Raw genomic sequence first — 18,607 nt, 5'->3', positions numbered from 1 at the left:
CTTGCTAGCTTTTCTTATTATTACCAGTGACTTCCAGCTTCCAAGTCTAAATGCGTTTGCCTGACTTTGTTTGCCTGAATGTTTACTATTTTTTCATGCTTCTGCTTGAGGATTTGCCTAAGTGAATGATGTGTCTGCTGAGTAATCCCGGAGGATGACTCACCACAGAACTCTAGAATCGAGCCAGCGCTTTCTGACGGTCATTATCTTTCTTGGCCCTCTGTTTTGTCCTCTAGCCAACAGTAAATCCGAAGGATCACCTGTGCTCCCCCATGAGCCTTCCAAGGTGAAACCAGAAGAATCCAGGGACATTACGCGGCCTAGTCGACCAGCTGTGAGTGCTTTTCTTTCAGAGTTTTGAACTCTTTTAATATATACCTGAGAACCCACAGGATAAAGTAGTTGGGATACACTCATGACTGTGGAACAAAAATTGTTGAGCTTAGTAAGAAGGGATGCTAAGAGCATCCGGAAGGAAGTCATACCTGATTAAGAAAGAACTGAACAGATCTTGGATTGCTTCCCTGCCTGTGGATATTTTGCTGATGATTAGCACTATGTTAGGGAATAAAACAGGAAGAGAAATAACTCATGTTATTCTGTAATTTCTACTCAGCAACTTTGGCAAAAAGATGTTGAAACTAGCAGTTAAGGAGATTTGGGCACTTCCTGTGGGTTTCCCTTATCTATTCTAGCCTCTCCCCCACATTATTTTCCATATGAATTAATATTGCAGTTTGTCTGCTGCTCAGGGACTATATTTTCTGGACCAAAATTTGATAAGCGCGGTCTGAGAGGCGGCCTGACAACTTGAAATCTAGCTTCGTTGCTGTACACGACAGATCCCAAATAGCCTTAAAGAAAGAAAGAAGAGCGTGGAGGCTAAAATTTCAAAGTTGGAAGTTAATATGGAATGAGTTACTATCCATTTGTCTTATTTAAATGTCCAAGAATCGTATCTTTGAAATGAATGTGAAGATGTTTTGGTTTGCTCTATTTTTTTTAACATGAAGTAAGGAAGCACAGCGAGGGTGACGATGAAGGGAACCTGCAGTGTTCTGTTGAGTTCTTCTGGCCCTTTGGCGTTCGCCGGTTGTTTACTAACAATTCCCATTTTGTGTCTAACCTGCTGCCTTTCTTCTGGCGTCTCCCTCTCCTGTGGACTCTTCTGGATTGGGTTCCTCTTATCTCAGAGCTATAAGAAAGCTATAGATGAGGTTAGTATTACCTTTACTTGGTCATGCTTTCACAAGATGTAAATATAAAACTGACTTCCTGGTGTTGATATTCAGAATGGTGGCCAACTGGATCACAGACTAAGCTCATTCCTTTGGGTGATCTGCTGGGAGGAGAGCCCCTTCAGCAGAAGCCAGCCTGAGACCCTCAGACACCCGCCTAAAGCTCCAGAGACCGTCTTTCTAAGCCAAAATGTCACTTTTCCAATGTTACAGTCTGGCTAAAGCTAAGCCTCGGTGCTTTGTTATTGGCACGGTTTCTCCTTCTAGCATCTTCAGTAGCAAAGCCTGAGCTCTTAACCTGCACTCGCCAGCCTTGCTACAGGATGGCGGTTTTATTCACAAAGAAAAGAGACATCATTCTAGGGCAGTCCAAATTTATAGTGTGTGATTTGTGAACAAGGAGTTACCGAGTATTGTTAGATTAATTTTGTGGGACATTAACTACAGCAGCAGCAGCAACATCAACTTTAGTTAATGCATCCTAGCAAGTTAAGTAACTCTATTTCCTTATCTGCGGAGACATTTTTCCATTAGAACAATATATGGCTTTGCCTATCTTAGGCAGCTTGCTAAGAAGGATGACTGCCTTACTGCTCCTTGTCAGACCTGCATGAATACAGCATAGTGGGGTTGTTTTCGAAGAGACAGGCCTTCTGCAAAGAGTCCTAACTGCATGGAATCTGAAGACTTACCATTATGGCTTTTAGGCTGTAGCTCTGCTGAGCGCCATTTGTGTGAAATGATACAGAAAAAGCGCTGGCTTTCGGGTCAACAGGCTGCTTTCAGATTCTGGCTCCCCCACTAAATCACTGGTGTGACCGGTCCCACAACCTGTCTGGGCCTCAGTTTCCTCCTGTGTGAAACAGGGATAAAAACACCTACCTTGCCTCGCTCACCACGTTGTGTAGGATCACTCAAGGTCATGTGTGCAACGGCATTTTCTGAAGTGTGAAGTGCTGCATAAAGCCAGGGCCTGGGGCATGACGCTCTTTTGGCAAGTGGGAGAAGCATGTTTCTGTGTCTGATCTTTACAAAAAGCCTCACTTTTTTAGAATTATGATTGCCTCACTCTTCAGAGTGATTTAGAAGGTTATTATCATAGTTAAAGGATTATTGCTCCTAAAAGAATGAGACTCTCCATGTCTGCAGTGTTTGGATGGCGTTTGTAGAAAGAGCAAAGGGAAATGTTTTTAATTGCTCTGTGCTACAGCCTTGCCCCTTCTCCTCATAATAGTGAGAAGGACAGGGATTATCACAACTTTTATCAGTTTTCTTCCAAACACTTCTGGTACTAAGGTTGCCAATAAAATGGTTGTGTGTGTGCACAACTCACCGGAGATCTCATGAGTCCAGAAATTAGCTTCGAGGTGGCTATCATGAGGGAATAGGCTCTCATGGATTTCATGTGGTTAACCCAGGATAAAAAGGCTCTTAAAAATTGCCTTATTTATTTATTTTGGAATACTCCTGCACACTGGATAGAGCCCAGAGGTACAAGCAACTGAGGGAGTGCAAGCTGTGCACCAGCAGCTCTGGAGCCAAGTATGATGGGAGAAAGCCCTCCAGCTGGTTCTTATAACCCTACCCCTTGAGTATCACTGGTCTGAACCACTGAAAATACAAGATTCCTTGGTTCTACCTAATGCAGTGGTCCTCCACCAGGGATGATTATCCTGCCACCCCTCACCTCCCCTAAGGGGACATTTGGCAAAGTCTGGAGTCAGTTTGGATTGTCACAGCTTGGAGGTGGGAGGCAGTCTACTGGCATCTTGTGCATAGAGCAGAGAGATGCGGCTAAACATCCTACAATGCCCAGGAAGGCAACCTACACTGGAGGATTATCCAACCGCAAATGTCAAGAGTGCCACAGTCGGAAAACCTTGACCTAAATCTTTCTCCCGTCTCCATTCCTAGGTTTTGATATGGCTTTCCTCTCCAGTGAGTGATATGCCATTTGGATAACCCGAGATTGAAATGAAACGTCTTAAAATGCTTAAAAAAACCAGCCAAAAACCTGTTGCTTGCTATTGCTAATTTAATGGTTTGATTTTTGGTAGAAGTCAGTCTGGGGGAGTGTGCATTCATTTGGCAGTCCTGCCTAATGGAATGTGAGGTTGTGCAGTGCAGTCTGTGGTTGTTTCATACAGCCTTCCAAAATAAATTTTCTTTTTACTTTAGCATAATGAAATAGATGTCATGAAGATTGGATATGTAAGCAAACACTGGCTTTATCACCATTTTATCATTGGTGTGTAGGAATCTGACAAATTCCAGCACATTTGCATAGACTGGACAGAACTGGAATGATAACTAGTGGTCCAGCCCCTTTTCATTACAGTTGAAGATAATGACATCAAGTGACTTCTCCCTGTCGTATCTTTAGATTTCCTAAAAAGGAAATAAATTACTTTAATATGTAAAGAAAAGACCAACTTAAAATTTTTTAACTATTATTTTAATAGTTTAAAAAATGGAAGTAAAATTTGAATAAACTATATTGTTTTTTAAAAGATACCTAAAAGAGCACTTCTTAAAATAAAAGTATGCCTAACTGTCAGATTAAACAAGCTTTACTGAAAGAAAAATTATGGCAAGTTGATTATAAAAAGTGTTACATCAAAGAAACGTTTGGGTAAGAGCCCCTTCACCACCTTCACATTTACTATGTAGTCAAAAAAAATCTTACCCTTTTGCCGTATTTCTTTTTCAGTAATACACTCTCAAATATTCTCATGGTAAATAGTGATTTTTTTAATGCTTTTTAGCTCCACGCTTGAGACAGCCAAGCAATAAATTATCATAAAAACTCATTATATGGAGAAAATTGGTATTGTCAGACAACAATCTATGAAAATGGATCTGAACCCTAATGGTGTCAGTTTTAGATTGTGTCTGTTTCCTATAACTTTGCTATTGTAAGTTTTTACGGAGTGGATGGATAAGTAACAAACTTCAGCTAAACACACAGACTATTGCCAAAGGAAGATTTATTTTCTTTGGCTGGGGTTAGTTTTGAGTTACTGTTACCTTGGGATTTTCATATATGTCTCACCCTCCAGGCTGTTACCAATTAAACTTAAAAGGAATTTGCAATTATTTCTAAAGTTTGAGGAAGGAAACCTTTTTAATAACAAAAACAAATTTAAAAAACCTTCTAATTAAAAGTGAAATTATAAAGCAGGTCAAAGCTTTAACGTATTCATAAATACAGTGTTTGGGGAAAATTAGGTCATTTTAACAAGTGAGATTTTCTTTAAATCAATGGGCTTTGGACCAGCTAAATATTTCTAAATAGTTCTGTTTTTTTTTTAAATCTTCTTTGTCTTGTTTTGAAATATCAGAGATAAGTAAAACCAATCCATGGGGAAAATGTATTATTAATATAAATAAATAATAGCTAATACTATATTTTACTCAGAATTATTGACATTGGAAATAAACTCGTTTAAACCATATTCTCTCTTTAAATTATAATAAAATGCATTATTAATGACAAGTTACATTTTAAATGCTAATCAGATTCTTTGATAAGACATAACATAGTCCTAACATAGGAAGGAAAAATACAAAATAAATTTATCTAACTTTTCATTATTTTATTGGTTTGGAGGATTATAAAGTCCTTTTATGTTCATTGCCTTAACAAATGTCTAAACTGTGTTTTCCCAGGGTGTTCAAGTATAACAGACCTTTCATTTTCTCCTCAACTTGGTAAAGATAAACACTGGTATTTGTCAAGAGGAAAGAAGAAGTAAAAAGCTAAAATCTGAATGTTAGCTTTTTTTGTTTTAGCCCATTGCCAAAGAGACTAGAAATAAATTTGCATAAAATTCTCTGTGGTAATCTCCCCCCCTTTGAAAGGTATCATTATATTTAATCTTCTCTGAATCTTTTAAATACAGTTCTATTTTCATTTCCAGAGGTGGGATGAATATACCCACCAAGGTTGAGGCCACGCGTGTGTGCATGCGTGTGAGAGCCCAGCAAGCGTATTTGGGTGGAAAATGCACAATCTGAATTTTCAGAAGTTTCCCTTTTCCAGGGGCTTCCATTCACATGACTACAGAACCAATTTGAACGTCATAATTGCTTTCCCTTTGATTTTTATGAAATTAGAAAGAAATGACTCCTTCACTTAACGCTTTGAACTTCCTAAATTTCTAGACCAAACAAAACACCTGAAGCATTTCCTGTCCTTAGTTTTAACCAACCTAGCAGTGCCTGGCATAGACAGCAGTAAAGAAACAAGATGATCTGTTGTGTCCTCAAAATAAAATTATAGTTGTAGTTTAGTTACACGCATTGATGACCATTTTTCTTCTAACCAAGCAGAACAGATTGTCAAGTGTCGTTTAGATCAGCTAGATTGCTCTAACCTCACATCAGGTGAATTGGACAAATATATTTCTGCATTGAAATAAAGAGAGAATATGGCCATAAGAAAACTGTGAGATTTAGTATCTTCAAATGAGTTTCTTTCTCCCTAATCCCCTGTCTCTCACTGAATGCTCTGATTCCCACATGGGTCACTAATATAGGGAGAAATGGTAAGACTGACATCGAATTGCTTTTTCTCCATTTGCATGCTGTGTGCCAAGGGCAGTTTAACCCATGCAAATGAGAGCTGCCATGCTTTTGCAGAACTGCTTCCCTCTGCATTGCTCTGAAAGCATGTAAAATCGAAGGTAGTCAGATCCTGAGCACACTGCCTGCCATGTGCCTGGTGATTAAATACCACGTCATCACATCCATAAGGCTAAAGTTTCATCATACTCATGGAAAACGGAAAATTGACCTCTTCCTTTTGGTGTTTGCACATTCATTTCAGTATTCTTCGCCAGGGTTTCTGCCAGGTGACTGCGGTCTCAAACAAACGAAAACAAAACACCTATCATTCTGGAAGAGAACTCTTTTTTTGTTTGTTTTCATTTGTTGTTGTCCCTCTTGATTAACTCATCTCTGTGGCTATAAATTTCAGTGGCACTGGGCTTTGGGGTGGGCCATTATTTGATGTGGTGCCTCTGCTCTCCAGGGAATGATGACACACCAAATGAGTCATTGTAGTAGCTGGAACCTTGGGAATTGCTCCGTTCTGTGACTGATGCTAGAATTTGGTATGGGGCAATCATAAGAGGGAAAAGGCCATGCCTGTGGCTTGGGCAGGAGTCCCAAAATACTGGGGAACAATTTCTAATCCTGTGTATTTTCCCATTAACTCAGAGGGTTGGTGACCAACTTCACCTTCCCAAAATAAAACGAGAAGGCAATGTGTGTATATATGTGTACACACACAACGCACATACACATATATACACGTGCAGATTCAGAACTGAACAGTCTCAGTCTAGCAACTGGTTTTGAACAACGTTTTAATTTATTTCATCTTTCTTTTCTAGTTTCTCCGTGCTACAAACATCGTTTTCTTGGTTTCACGCAGTAACTCTGTCTGTAACAGTTCTATATAGAGCTTTTCCTTCTTGTTGCTTAAGCTGGAGCACTGACGTGCTGAGAGATGCCGCTTTGGTTGTAGCTACGCTTCATATCTGCTGGGCAAACTTCTCTCTTGTAGGATCTGACGGCGTTAGCCAAAGAATTAAGAGAACTTCGGATTGAAGAAACCAACCGCCCGCTGAAGAAGGTGACAGATTACTCCTCCTCAAGTGAGGAGTCGGAAAGTAGCGACGAAGAGGAGGAAGATGGGGAGGGCGAGGCCCAAGACGGGACAGTGGCTGTCAGCGACATACCCCGGCTGATGTAAGAGGCTGGCTTTCTACTTTGGGGCCAGGAGGGGCTAGGTCTCCAAAGCAAAAGGACAGGAGGTGTGAACTAAACATAGATGGTTTATGTGTCTCTGGCAGGATCGGTTGACTTTGGGGATTCGCGTTTTTATTACAGCATCTATAGCCAGCTCTCTCCCTGGACACGGTCACTTAGCATTTCTAGAACCGCATATGCTTTATCTAGACTGTTGCTGGGTTGACTGTCCTGCTGGTGACAATTTCTTGATTCTTGTCATCCCAGGGCAGATGGACAGTGACAGCCACACTGTTGTCACGTGCCTGTCCCCCTAGAACTGAAAGAGTGAGATCACAGGCAGTGGCACTTAGGGGTTAAAGTGGACAGCGTGAGACCTCTAGCTCACCATCACCACCGCCACACAGGAGGAATGCCCGAGGCAGCGTGGGTTAGCATCCCAGCAGAAGAATCAGGAGTTGAACAAACCTGCAGAGAAACTTCTGAGTGTTTGACTTAAATATGTCCCTATTAAGATATTCTACTTCATTGTCTCCATTCTCTCTTTCATGTGATCCTTTTTGCTGCGGCCTCTGACTTCACCACAGACATCCCATCTGTCTTTTTGCAGTCTTCTTTTTTTAGGTATTTATACCTGTATTTATAGCTACCTGTCTTTCCCTTCGTATCTGCAGCCTTTACGTCGTCTCTTTTTGAAAAAAAAAAAATGAGGAGGAGTCTCACTTTTTCTTCTTCTCATCATCTGGATCCTATAAAAGAACCTCTCCTCTTCCCCTATTGCTTCCCCAATTCAAACATATTCATACAATCACACTCACATGCATCTCTCATTTCCTCCCCTAAATAAACATAAGGTTCCCTTGCCCTGGTTTGCTCTCACTTGGATAACAAGTGATGCTAACTTTTCTAACTTCACTCCTCCTTCACTTCCATTTCTTTGGTTCAGCTACTACTGTCGGTCATCACACCACATTTACTCCCTGTAGAGAAGGTGCCATTTCAGGCCACAGATTACTGTTTTGTCCAGCAGAGATTGGAAAGACAGGACCGGCCAGTCTGCAGGAAATGTCATCCATTGATTAACAATCGCTCATCCAAGCAATTCTGAGAGGCAAATCCAATTATCATAACTGAAAATCCATATACTTGTTATTTTATTGCTGATTACCCAGTTATTGACAACCATAAATATGCTAAAATACGACATTTTGAAACAAATTGCATTAAGTTGCTTTTTTTTAATAGCAAATAAAATTATTCTAGAGGCAAAATCACTAATCCAGAACATTCCTGCAGAATATACTGGTCCTTTCAGTTTTTGTCATGACTCAGCATTGGTTAATTATTCTAACAGATGTTTTAAACTCCCTTTAAGCACTGAACATACAACTTTGAGGATGAGGGTGGATTATGAATTCAAAAGATTGATAAGACTTCCACTGTGTTTTAGACCCCATACTGAGGGCTTTGAGCCATTCAAGAAGTGCATACATGAATTCCACCTTCCAAAAGTTTACATTCTAGTTGGAGAGAGACAAAATTATATATGGAAAATTTCAGAGTAATTTAAATAGTTGGAAGAATAGCCAAAGACGACCTTGGAAGAGACGTGCATTTGGTTTTTAAGCCTCCTGTTATGTTTTGCAAGGCTCTTAGTGGTATTTATCCTTGTATCTCTAAAGGCAAGTCCTCTCTTCCTCCAGTACAGAAACACCCACCTTCCTAAAATTGCCTAAATATACCAGACTGTGCTTCCTCTCCGCTGTCTGGCACTCTGCTATCTGGCACTCTCCTGTCCCTTTAGAAATCACCTCCTCACAGCCCAGCCCTCACAGATAGACGCCCCCCTACCTTCCATGCTGCACTGAATCTCCTGTGTATTCCCAAACCATTTCCAGGAGTGCCTTGAATCTGGTTATTTATTACAAGTTGTCTCCCTCTCTAGGCTGTGAGATCCTTGGGGTTGAGGATTGTGCCTTATTCTCTCTACTCTTAACACCTTGCATGGTGTCTGGTAGACAGTTGATCTTCAGTGACTCTGATTTACATTTAACTGCACTGAACTGAAATTGCAAATCCTGGCTTCAAGGAGTTTATAGCCTAATCCAGGGAAAGACATGGACACGAGTAACTGTCATCAGGGTAGAATGAACACGGAGTCATGTTAGACTTCCAGGCGGGAAGAGTGGAAGGAAATGCATGGAAAGTTAAGTTTGGTGGGGATGAGATGTAGGGGCTGTGAAGGGGGAAGTCGGGCTTGAAACTAGACCAAGAAGTGCACTTTATCACGTAGCCACTGGGGACCCACTAGAAGATCTCCTGAGTTAAGGAGTGACATGATCAGTGCTATGTCTGAAAGAAATCATTTCAGCAAGACGATTTGAAAGAACAGACTAGATACTGGTAAAGGAATTCAAAGGAGCTGTTGCTGTAATCCTGAGAAATAATAAATGGGCTACACTGAATTCTTAAAGTAGAGGCAAAACTTGACATGGCTCTTAAAAAATTACCAAATTTTAGACAGGTTGACATGATTATCCATTAAAAAGCACTTGAAATATTTAATTATATATGAAATATACTCAGTGAAAAAACAGGATACAAATGTGTGTGCATATGTTTATTCCAACTTGGTAAATTATGCATTTTTTATGAATATAAAATATATACATTCTGTTCTGCTACAGCACGGTAGTTACATACCTAAGAATTGTTTCTTTAGGAATAGGATATTTCTGAGTTAGACTGCTTCTTACAGACATTTTTACCACTTGTATTTTCTACTGTGAAAATAAACCTTTGCTTTTTGTGCTATATATTTTTGGAGCAAAAAAATGCAAATATACTGCAACACAGTTCACTACCGTGAAGTGTATACAAAAGAGCTGTTCAGAAATGGAGCCCAGTCGTTCAGACAGACAGCTGTAGATCCTGATGTGCAAAACAACAACTTCTGCTGCGTACAGTGCTGGCTTCATCTTTGTAGTATAATGTCTAATCTATGAGAGTGCACGTAACTAAGACTGTATTCTATCACTAACCAACTGCACTGACTTCCTGATGCCTTCTGCATAGAAAAATAATGAGTGAAGGAAAATTACAGTAGTGGTTGCCTCTGAATTACACAGCTATAAGGGATTTTTATTATATGTATAGCCCCAATTTTTTGATGAGCATGCACTATTTTTACAATCAGGAAAAATAAATGCTTTATTGAATAGGAGGGACGGAATGAAAGGCACATAAGCTGATTTGCATCAGACCAAGCAAGCCAGAGAGGCAGCCTTTTGTATCAGTATCTTCCCTCAAGTATGCTTCCGAGCAGTACGTGTGAGGCACAGTTTTGATCATTAGGACCATCTTTTGCTATCATTGTCACTGAATTTTGTACAGTCTCGTAAAATGCAGTCTGGGCGATAAAAGCCATGGTTCTGACCCTGTTACCCACCTGGGCCGTTGTCATACTCCCCTTGCCCGCAGTCCTCTCTGCCGTCCTGTCCATGGTGCGGGCTCTGGCCGTGCTGTATCGCTTGTGCCCTACAACTCTTTTCATTCCTGGGGCGCACGAGGACCCCAGCATGTGCTCCAGCCAAACTGACCCACTCATCATTCTTTACAAATGCCTTGCACTTTTCCAATTTTGTGCCTTTCCTGGGAGTGACCTCTCCCTCTGTCCCACATTCTTACATCCTACCTTGGATTTGAGTATTTCTGTTATGCTTTTATGCTCTTCCAGATGCTAACCTCTTTAGTTTCAGGAACTGTGTCTTCTTCAGCTGTTATATCCGCTACCCAGTGCCAAATCAAGGGCCTTTCATGTGGCAGGTGTTCAATAAATGTGTATTGAATTGAATTAAATCAATACCTGCAGGAACACTTTGACAAATCCAATTAGAGGAAATTATTGTTCTAAACATGTGGACTAATTACAGTAAATTTTCTATAGTTTTCCTTCTAATTAGTTGATGTGATTTATTTTTACAGCCTTTATAAAACTGCAAACAATTAATTTTCCTACCCAGACTCTATAGCCGAAAAATAATTTTTAGAACAAAGGATTATTTTACCTATAAAATGTTAAAGTGTTTTTAGCTTTATTGTCTTTAAATCATTGCCCTTTAAATTCTTTTATTATTAATCAACTTTATTTTTTATTTTTTAAATTTTTTTCAAGAACTTAAAGTGAGGATTTATTAAATAATAGTACCCTCTCAAGGAGAGAGTGGGCAGACTCAGGTGAGTAACTGCCTAAATTTACTTTTTGGAACAGTTTTCGATTTACTGAAAAATTGTGCGGATAGTACAGAGTTCCCATGTTACTCCCCCACCTCACCCCACCACTGCACACAGTTTTCCCTGTTATTAACACTGTACATTAGTATGTACATATGTTATAACTAATGAACCAATATCGATACACCTTACTGAAGTCCAAAGTTTATTCAGATTTCCTTAGTTTTTACCTAATGTCCTTTTTCTGTTCCAGATCCCCTTCAGGATACCGCATTACTTTTAGTTATTTCATTGTCATGTCTCCTTAGACTCCTCTTGGCTGTGGGTTTCTCAGACTTCCCTTGTTTTTGATCAAGTTGACAGTTTTAAAGAGTCCTGATTAGGTATACTATAGAATACCCCTCTAGTGAAATGTATCTGATGTTAGCCTCATGATTAGACTAGGGCTACTGTTTGGGGGAGGAAGGTCACAGGGTTTGCATGTCATTTTTATCACGTTGTATCAATGGTATATACTATCAACATGATTTACGACTGTTGACATTTACTTTGAGCATCTGGCTGAAGTAGTGGTTTCTCTGCTGTAAAGTAACTACCCCCCCACCCCCCTTTTCCATATGTGCTCTTTGGAAAGAAGCCGCTGTGCACAGCTCCCACTTAAGGAGTGGGGAGTTGTGTTCACCCTTCTTGGGGCAGAGTAGCTACATAATTTATGTGGAATTCTTCTGCACGGTAGACTTGTCTCTTCTCCTGCATTTATTAATTTATTCACACTTTTATTTATATCAGTGTAGATTCATGGGTATTTATTTTGAACTTTGGATAACAACTCAATACTTTATTTTGTGGCTCAAGTTGTCCCAGCTTTAACTATTGGAAGCTCTTGTGCCCCTTTGACTGACATCCCCCATCAAGCTCTTCCTCACTTTCTGACACTATCAGATGCTGCAGGCTCATCCTATGTATTTCCCATTCCAGTCCTGGAATCAACAATGTCTCCAAGGAGTCCTGATTCCTTGTTATTAACCAATGATATTAGAAGATTTGGGCACTAGGTGTGCTCATTGCTACTGGAATTGAATTTCTTTAAGGCCGTCTCAGCTGACAGAACAAGGAGATATATGTGTGTATATTAACCCATGTATGCACACATATTTATAAACATTTCTGTATATAGCCATCTGTGTCTATAGTAAGCTAAAGATGAGTTCAGCCAGATTTCCTCAGCTGATGCATTACCACACAGATCATTCTAGCACCCTTCCCTTCCTTGTCTGTAAATCCTCAGCCCAACAGTAAGAAACCTGGCTCTCTCAGTCTACCAACCATTTACTTAATTGTCTGCTTCCAGTGTCTACAAATAGCAGTATCAGAATGGTTAATCTGTACTCCCATGGGAAAAAAACTTTATCAACCAGAGTATAGTGCTTATGTGCAGTTTCTTTTGCCTTTAATTGTATAGACTGCATTTGTTTCCAGAGTTACTTAGGTCAACATCTTGTGCCCCACCCTGCTCATGGAAATATGTTTTTAATACATTTGTAATACAGTTAGATTCTCTTGTCACAGTCTACATTCTTTCCTGGGATCTTCTAACCTCCTAAATGATTTTTTTTAATTTGCATACTTCAAGGGTCACTCTTTGTACTATAAAATTCTATGACATATGTGAACAGATGTTTTTGCTGTTGTTATCCTATTATAACAACATTGTTTTGGCACATTCTGTACAGAAAAGTGAACTCAATGCCAAAGTCACTTTTTAAATTTTAAAAAGGTGAAACTCAACATTAGTTATTCAGGACATTTTAAATATGCTAATAATTATCCTCTTAAATGATTGCTCATCAATTCGTAAAAGAGCTATATTTTGACAATTAACTTGAATGAAATCTTACTAGAGCCATTAAACAAAGACTTTGGCCCAAGACCTTCAATGATTGATTACACATTTACTGGATGCTGCCTGCATGCCAGCAGGCACAGTGCTTGGCACTGAAGAAACCGACAATAATAAGGCCTGAAATTGCAGGGCTACGTGTCAAGCGCATTGGCAGAGATGTGCAGAGGGTAATGTGGAAGCAGAGTGAAGATCACCTGAACTATCCCAGTGGCGCTGGGGTGGGGCTGGGGTACCTGAACTCCATTTTAAAGGATGAGTTACCCAGGAGGAGGCAGAAAATGTAAAAGAATCCTTTAGGAACAGGAGATAGACTACAGTCATCCAAGGGTTTGGGTGGCACAATGTGTCTAGGAAACTTCTAGAAGTTACATGTTGTTAGACTTAGAAATAAAAAATATTGGTGAAAAAAAGTAAGGCTAGAGGAACAGGCAAGGCAGATAATGGAGGGCCTGTAAGCCACAGGAAGGAACTTCGTTTATCCTTTGCTTAATGGGGAGCTGCTCAAAGTAGAAAGCAGAAGAGTGCGACGGTCAGATGCATGTTTCAGAGCTCATTTTGGCGGCTGTGTGGTGTGGAGTGGCGAGGAGAGGGACGGGACCGGAGGTGGGGTGACCATCAAGAGGACATTTCAGGTAACAAAGGAAGCAGACCTAGAAATATAGATTATTACCTTTTAGTCAATCTATAAGGAATATTAGTAGAAGAGCAAGTCACAAAAAGGATAGAAGATATTGGAGGCATGTTTAGGCGGTAAGTTTGGCAGGATCCAAATTGAATCCTCCAATTCAATGAGAGAAAGGAGTCCAGAAGGACTGTGGGGTTTCTAGCATGGACGGCTAGATGGCTTGTAATGCCACTAACTGAGGTCAGTGATACAGGGGGAAGCATCAGTTCAGGGAGATGATGGTTTCTGTTTGGAGCACATTGAGCTGGAGAAACCTGAGAGCAAAAAGATTAAATATATTATGGTGGTGGTTGTAATGGGCTTAGATAAGAGCCTGTCAAAAGATTATCCTGAAGCAGGATTCTGGAGACCAGTAGCATTTAAGAGGAGCTTCTAAAGAAAACAGAGAGGGAACAGAGGGGTAAAAGGAAATCCAGAGGAAAGTTGTCTCAAAGCCAAAAGAGTAGAGAAGAATGGGTGGAGTGATCAGTAATAGACACAGGCAAGAACCACACACTGCAGAGACGCTTACAGCAAAGAAATGACTTGGGGCGTGTCCCCGAGGTGCTGGAAGTCAAGTACAGGAAGCAGTCGTTTGAGGAGTGAACCATAGTGTGTTGAAGAATAAACTGGAGAACTTCGCAAGGAGAATTTTAAGAAAAGAGAAGTGTTAAGCGTGAGTGGTAAATGCAGATTAGGGTCAAGGGAGATGTTTCAATGAAATGGGAGAGAGGACAGACCTTGTCATGTTCTTTGATTGGAAGAAAGAGCCAGAGGGAGGGATTGTGAAAACATAAGAAGGAGAAAGAGAACACTGGTCCTCTGCCCGACTATTTAGCTTTGTCACTGAATTAGAAATACTGTGTTGCTGAACTAATTCTGTTGTCTTTTGCCCATCACTTTATGGACCTTATTAGTCTCTAAACTTCATTAGATTATCATTCTGGAAGTCAAGGGTTATGTCCTATTTTTCAAATCTTTTTCTAGCATCTGGTGCAATCTGTATCACATAACAAACTTTTAATAAGTAAATGAATGAATGAATGAAAGACTTCCTAAGGGCTTGATAAAGATTGCTGTGGCATAGCTGGGAGCTCTGAACCCTAGACAAAACAGTCAGAGACAGAGGAGTTCAAGGACAACCCTGAAAGGGAAAGCCTGTCTCTCAAGAGCCAGGGGAGAGAAAAGGACAGAAGGAAGTGACCGACAATGACAGACACAGCAAGAAGTCCTCCTCTGTGATATAAAAATGTTCTGCAGCCCCTGAAACATGAACTGTGGGCTGCACTTGGCTTTCTAAAAGCTTTGGAGCATGCAGAAATTTGTGGGATTTTTCCATAATCAACAGCCATTACCTTATGTCAGACAACATGATAATAGAAAAATTAATGGTGTGGGCAATTAATACAAGGTACACAGAATGAACAAATATGTACAGAAGAGTCACAATACAACAGATGAATCCTACACAATAGAACAACCTTAAACTAAGAGGAATTGCTCACCATTTTAGCAGAAAAATGCCTAGGGAAGAAATAGAGATTATTACCTTTTAGTCAATCTATAAGAATTATTATTAGTAGAAATAATGTAAAATAAAACTAAAACAGCTTGAACTGCTCACCATAAAAATTTATCACAAATGAAGCAGTTCTGGCTCATAAAATTGAAATGTATAAAATTGACCCACGGGAAAAAAAAGTCTCAGAAAAATATTCAGCAAAAAGGCAAAACTGACTGTGACTAACACTATACACTGAAAACTTGTTATTGGCTAAAAATTGACAGATGAATCAAATCTTCTTAATAAAATTTATACCTTTAAAATGAGTCCAGGAAAATTGGACTTGATAGAAGTAATGGCCACAGAAGCCTTTGACAATGGAGGAAAAAAAAAGTTGATTTGTGTACCAAACCTTTACTATAACATTTACATAGAAAACAATTGGAACCAATGATAATTTTAATAAAATAATAATGAAAATGCAAAAATTGGGAAAGAGTGTAACTGAGATGTGTAGAAAATTAATCAAATAATTATCTTACTGGAAAGAGCTCTAGGAAATACTCTTCATGAAAATTCATTCATATTGACATATTTCTGATTAAAATATTTGGATAGAATCATAACATCATCAGGGTTTAAAAAAAGAAAGTGGAGCCAAACTATCCTTAATCTTTGAATTCCTGTGGGACTGTCTAATGGTGAAAGAGAACTTGATTGTACAGAGTCAGCCTGGTGGTGGCCACCAGGTAAATCTAGCCCCTAATAGTAGCAAAGAAGGACTGAGTGATGAAAGAAAGTGACTCCCATCCTAGGAGGCTTCAGCTCTTGACCACTGCTTCATTTATTGATTTATTTGTTTTACCACCTTGTCGTAAACAAGAATTTAAGGCATATATAAAATAAAAATACATTTTTATTATAAAATATAAAAATAAGAATATACAAAAATAAAATACATACAAGATAAAGCAAATTTGAAACAAATGAGTGAAGAAATCGTGGTTTTGAGAATTATTCTGATCCACCAATCTAGCAATATCGCAGAAATTCATTACAGCAATTTCTTCTTCCATGTCTCTGGAACACTATTAATAGCTCCTTCCTGGGAGTGAAATATTGAAAATGTTTCTTTGGTGTTTCTTCCCAAACTCATAAGTTCTAACTCATACTTGGATGTATTCGATCCACTGCTCCAGTTTAATCATTTCAAATTAAGCATCTGGCTATACACTATTTTTCTGGACTCACCTTTTCATCTTTTCGCCTCTCCATTTTGGATAAAAATCCTCAGTAGATATCTTCTCTGCCCCAGAGATGTCATAAGTCTGGCGTTTTTCCTTAGATTGAATATTCCATCAAATCCTTGGGCTTTGAAAGGACCCAAGAAATGAGATTCTTTTTTTTTTTTACTGTATAAGAAACAATTAAAGTAAAAGAACAGAATGGCAACAGATGTGATTAATACACCTACTGAGAGAAACAAACCCTAGTACCTTTCCTGTTTTTAAAAAACCCACTTTAATAAAAGAGTTAGCTGCCCAGTAGGGTAACTGTAGGTGCAGCTTTGAGACCTGTGGGTGGACCACATCGCCCTCCTGGCCCGAGGTTTCCCATGGGGCTGTGGTCTGTGCCACAGGACACAGCAAACATCAGTCCTGCTCTCAGGATGTATGTCAGGATCCTATTCCCTTCTCCCATTGTATCAAAATGTAAGAGCAGGAGACAGATTGGAAGTAGATATATCACAGGTAGGGGTGATTACAGGATTTTAAAACTACTGGATACTCTTGAGTTAAACAGCCTTGTTGATGAATGCCTGGTCCATCAGAATGCCCTTAACTGGTAACTCTTCTCTACCGAATGATTATTTGTTTTACTCCTACTCCGTGCCAAGCTCTATGCTGGGTTCTGGGTGTATATACCACGATGAACAAAGAGACAAGAATTCTGCATTCACAAGCGTCTGTTCTGATGAGAGAAAATAGGAAAGTTAAAAGAGAGTCAAAAAAGATAAAGAATTACTCATTGTAATGAGAACCATTAAGGAAAAAGAGTGAAGAGAAAGAGGAGGCTGGCTGGTGGGATAAGACATCGATGGTGGTGAGAGAAGGCTTCTGGGGGAAGGTAGCATTTAAGATGAAATCAGATGAATGAGAGGGAACCAGCCAAGAACCAGGGTGAGAGACAGCTTTCCAGGCAGAGGGAAGAGCGTGTGCAAAGTTCAGGGTATCTGCTGGTCAAAGGTGGGGTAAGGAGGGCTTGGAGATCACTCAGAGCCTTGTGGCTCATGCTGGCTGCTGGACAGTGAGCAGGTCGAGAGGGGACACTGCAAAACTGGGAGCCCAGTTCGAGCATCAGTGCAGCGTGAAAGGCTAAAATAGGACGTGGTTAAGGCCTCTGACCTGAACACTTAAAATGGTTAAAATGGTAAGTTTTCTATTATGTATATTTTACCACAATAAAAAAAAATTCCAAAGACAGAGAACAGGTATTCCCTAAACATGCACTATCATGAATTTTGTTCCCTCCCATTTCAGACCTACAGGAGCCCCCGGGAGTGCTGAGCAGTACAACGTGGGGATGGTCGGCACGCACGGGCTGGAGACCTCGCATGCGGACACGTTCAGCAGCAGTATTTCAAGAGAAGGAACCTTGATGATAAGAGAGGTAAGCTGGGATAAAAACTGTGTAGAGGAAGTGCATTTCTTAATTGGTTTTTACATTAGAGCTTTCACAGAGGATGCTTACGGCGTGTATCTTAGGGAACTGGGGGTGGGGGAGGGAGTAGGACCCATGTTTCTAAATTGTTGAGTGATTTTAATCGTCCACCTTCTTTCCTGCATCCTTCTAAGCTTTTGCAGGATGACTTAATCACGTTAGTCCAAATTCTTCAGAAGGAGCTATGCAAATCGGAATATAGAATTTGAGCCTGAGGATGTAAAACTGGCAAACCCAGATACTTCCTACCAGTGGAACACAGAAATGAATGGTCTATCCAAATAGCATCACTGGCCTTGCTATGCCTTCTCCTCCCTACCCCAGGTTTTATCCTTGTGGATTTTATGGAGAAATCGCTTGGTAGTTCCAAGAAATGGTGGTATTATCTAGTTAAATTAACATTAAAGACTATTAAGCTATATTGGTGACAGAACAAAGAAGTATGCAAATGTACTTTAAAATGCACCTCAGCGCTTTGAGTGATTTTGTTTTTTTAAACTCTAGGAACAGCATTTCCTGGGGGAGGGCGAGGTGTCAGGTTCCCTTTCCCTGGCCGCTCCAGCATGCAGTGTTTCCCCACTGTATCTGTG

At 39.9% G+C, this 18,607-nt stretch overlaps 1 protein-coding gene across 4 annotated transcripts in view; it reads left to right on the top strand.

The window, feature by feature from the left end:
* The window catches only part of TNIK (TRAF2 and NCK interacting kinase), a 357,941-nt gene that overhangs the window by 313,211 nt on the left and 26,123 nt on the right, over positions 1–18,607 (top strand). For 2 of the 4 annotated variants that reach the window (XM_006200806.4, XM_006200804.4), the window contains 4 exons: positions 237–334; positions 1,194–1,217; positions 6,808–6,992; positions 17,837–17,966. In XM_006200806.4, the coding sequence (XP_006200868.1) occupies positions 237–334; positions 1,194–1,217; positions 6,808–6,992; positions 17,837–17,966 (437 nt within the window). The remainder of the gene's footprint in view (positions 1–236; positions 335–1,193; positions 1,218–6,807; positions 6,993–17,836; positions 17,967–18,607) is intronic. The other 2 variants (XM_006200807.4, XM_006200805.4) reach the window with 1 other exon arrangement.

This window comes from Vicugna pacos, chromosome 1 (assembly GCF_048564905.1).
Source record: "Vicugna pacos chromosome 1, VicPac4, whole genome shotgun sequence".
NCBI lineage: Eukaryota > Metazoa > Chordata > Mammalia > Artiodactyla > Camelidae > Vicugna > Vicugna pacos.
The sequence above is the reverse complement of the archived record's forward strand: the minus strand, read 5'-3'. Positions and strand labels throughout refer to the sequence as shown.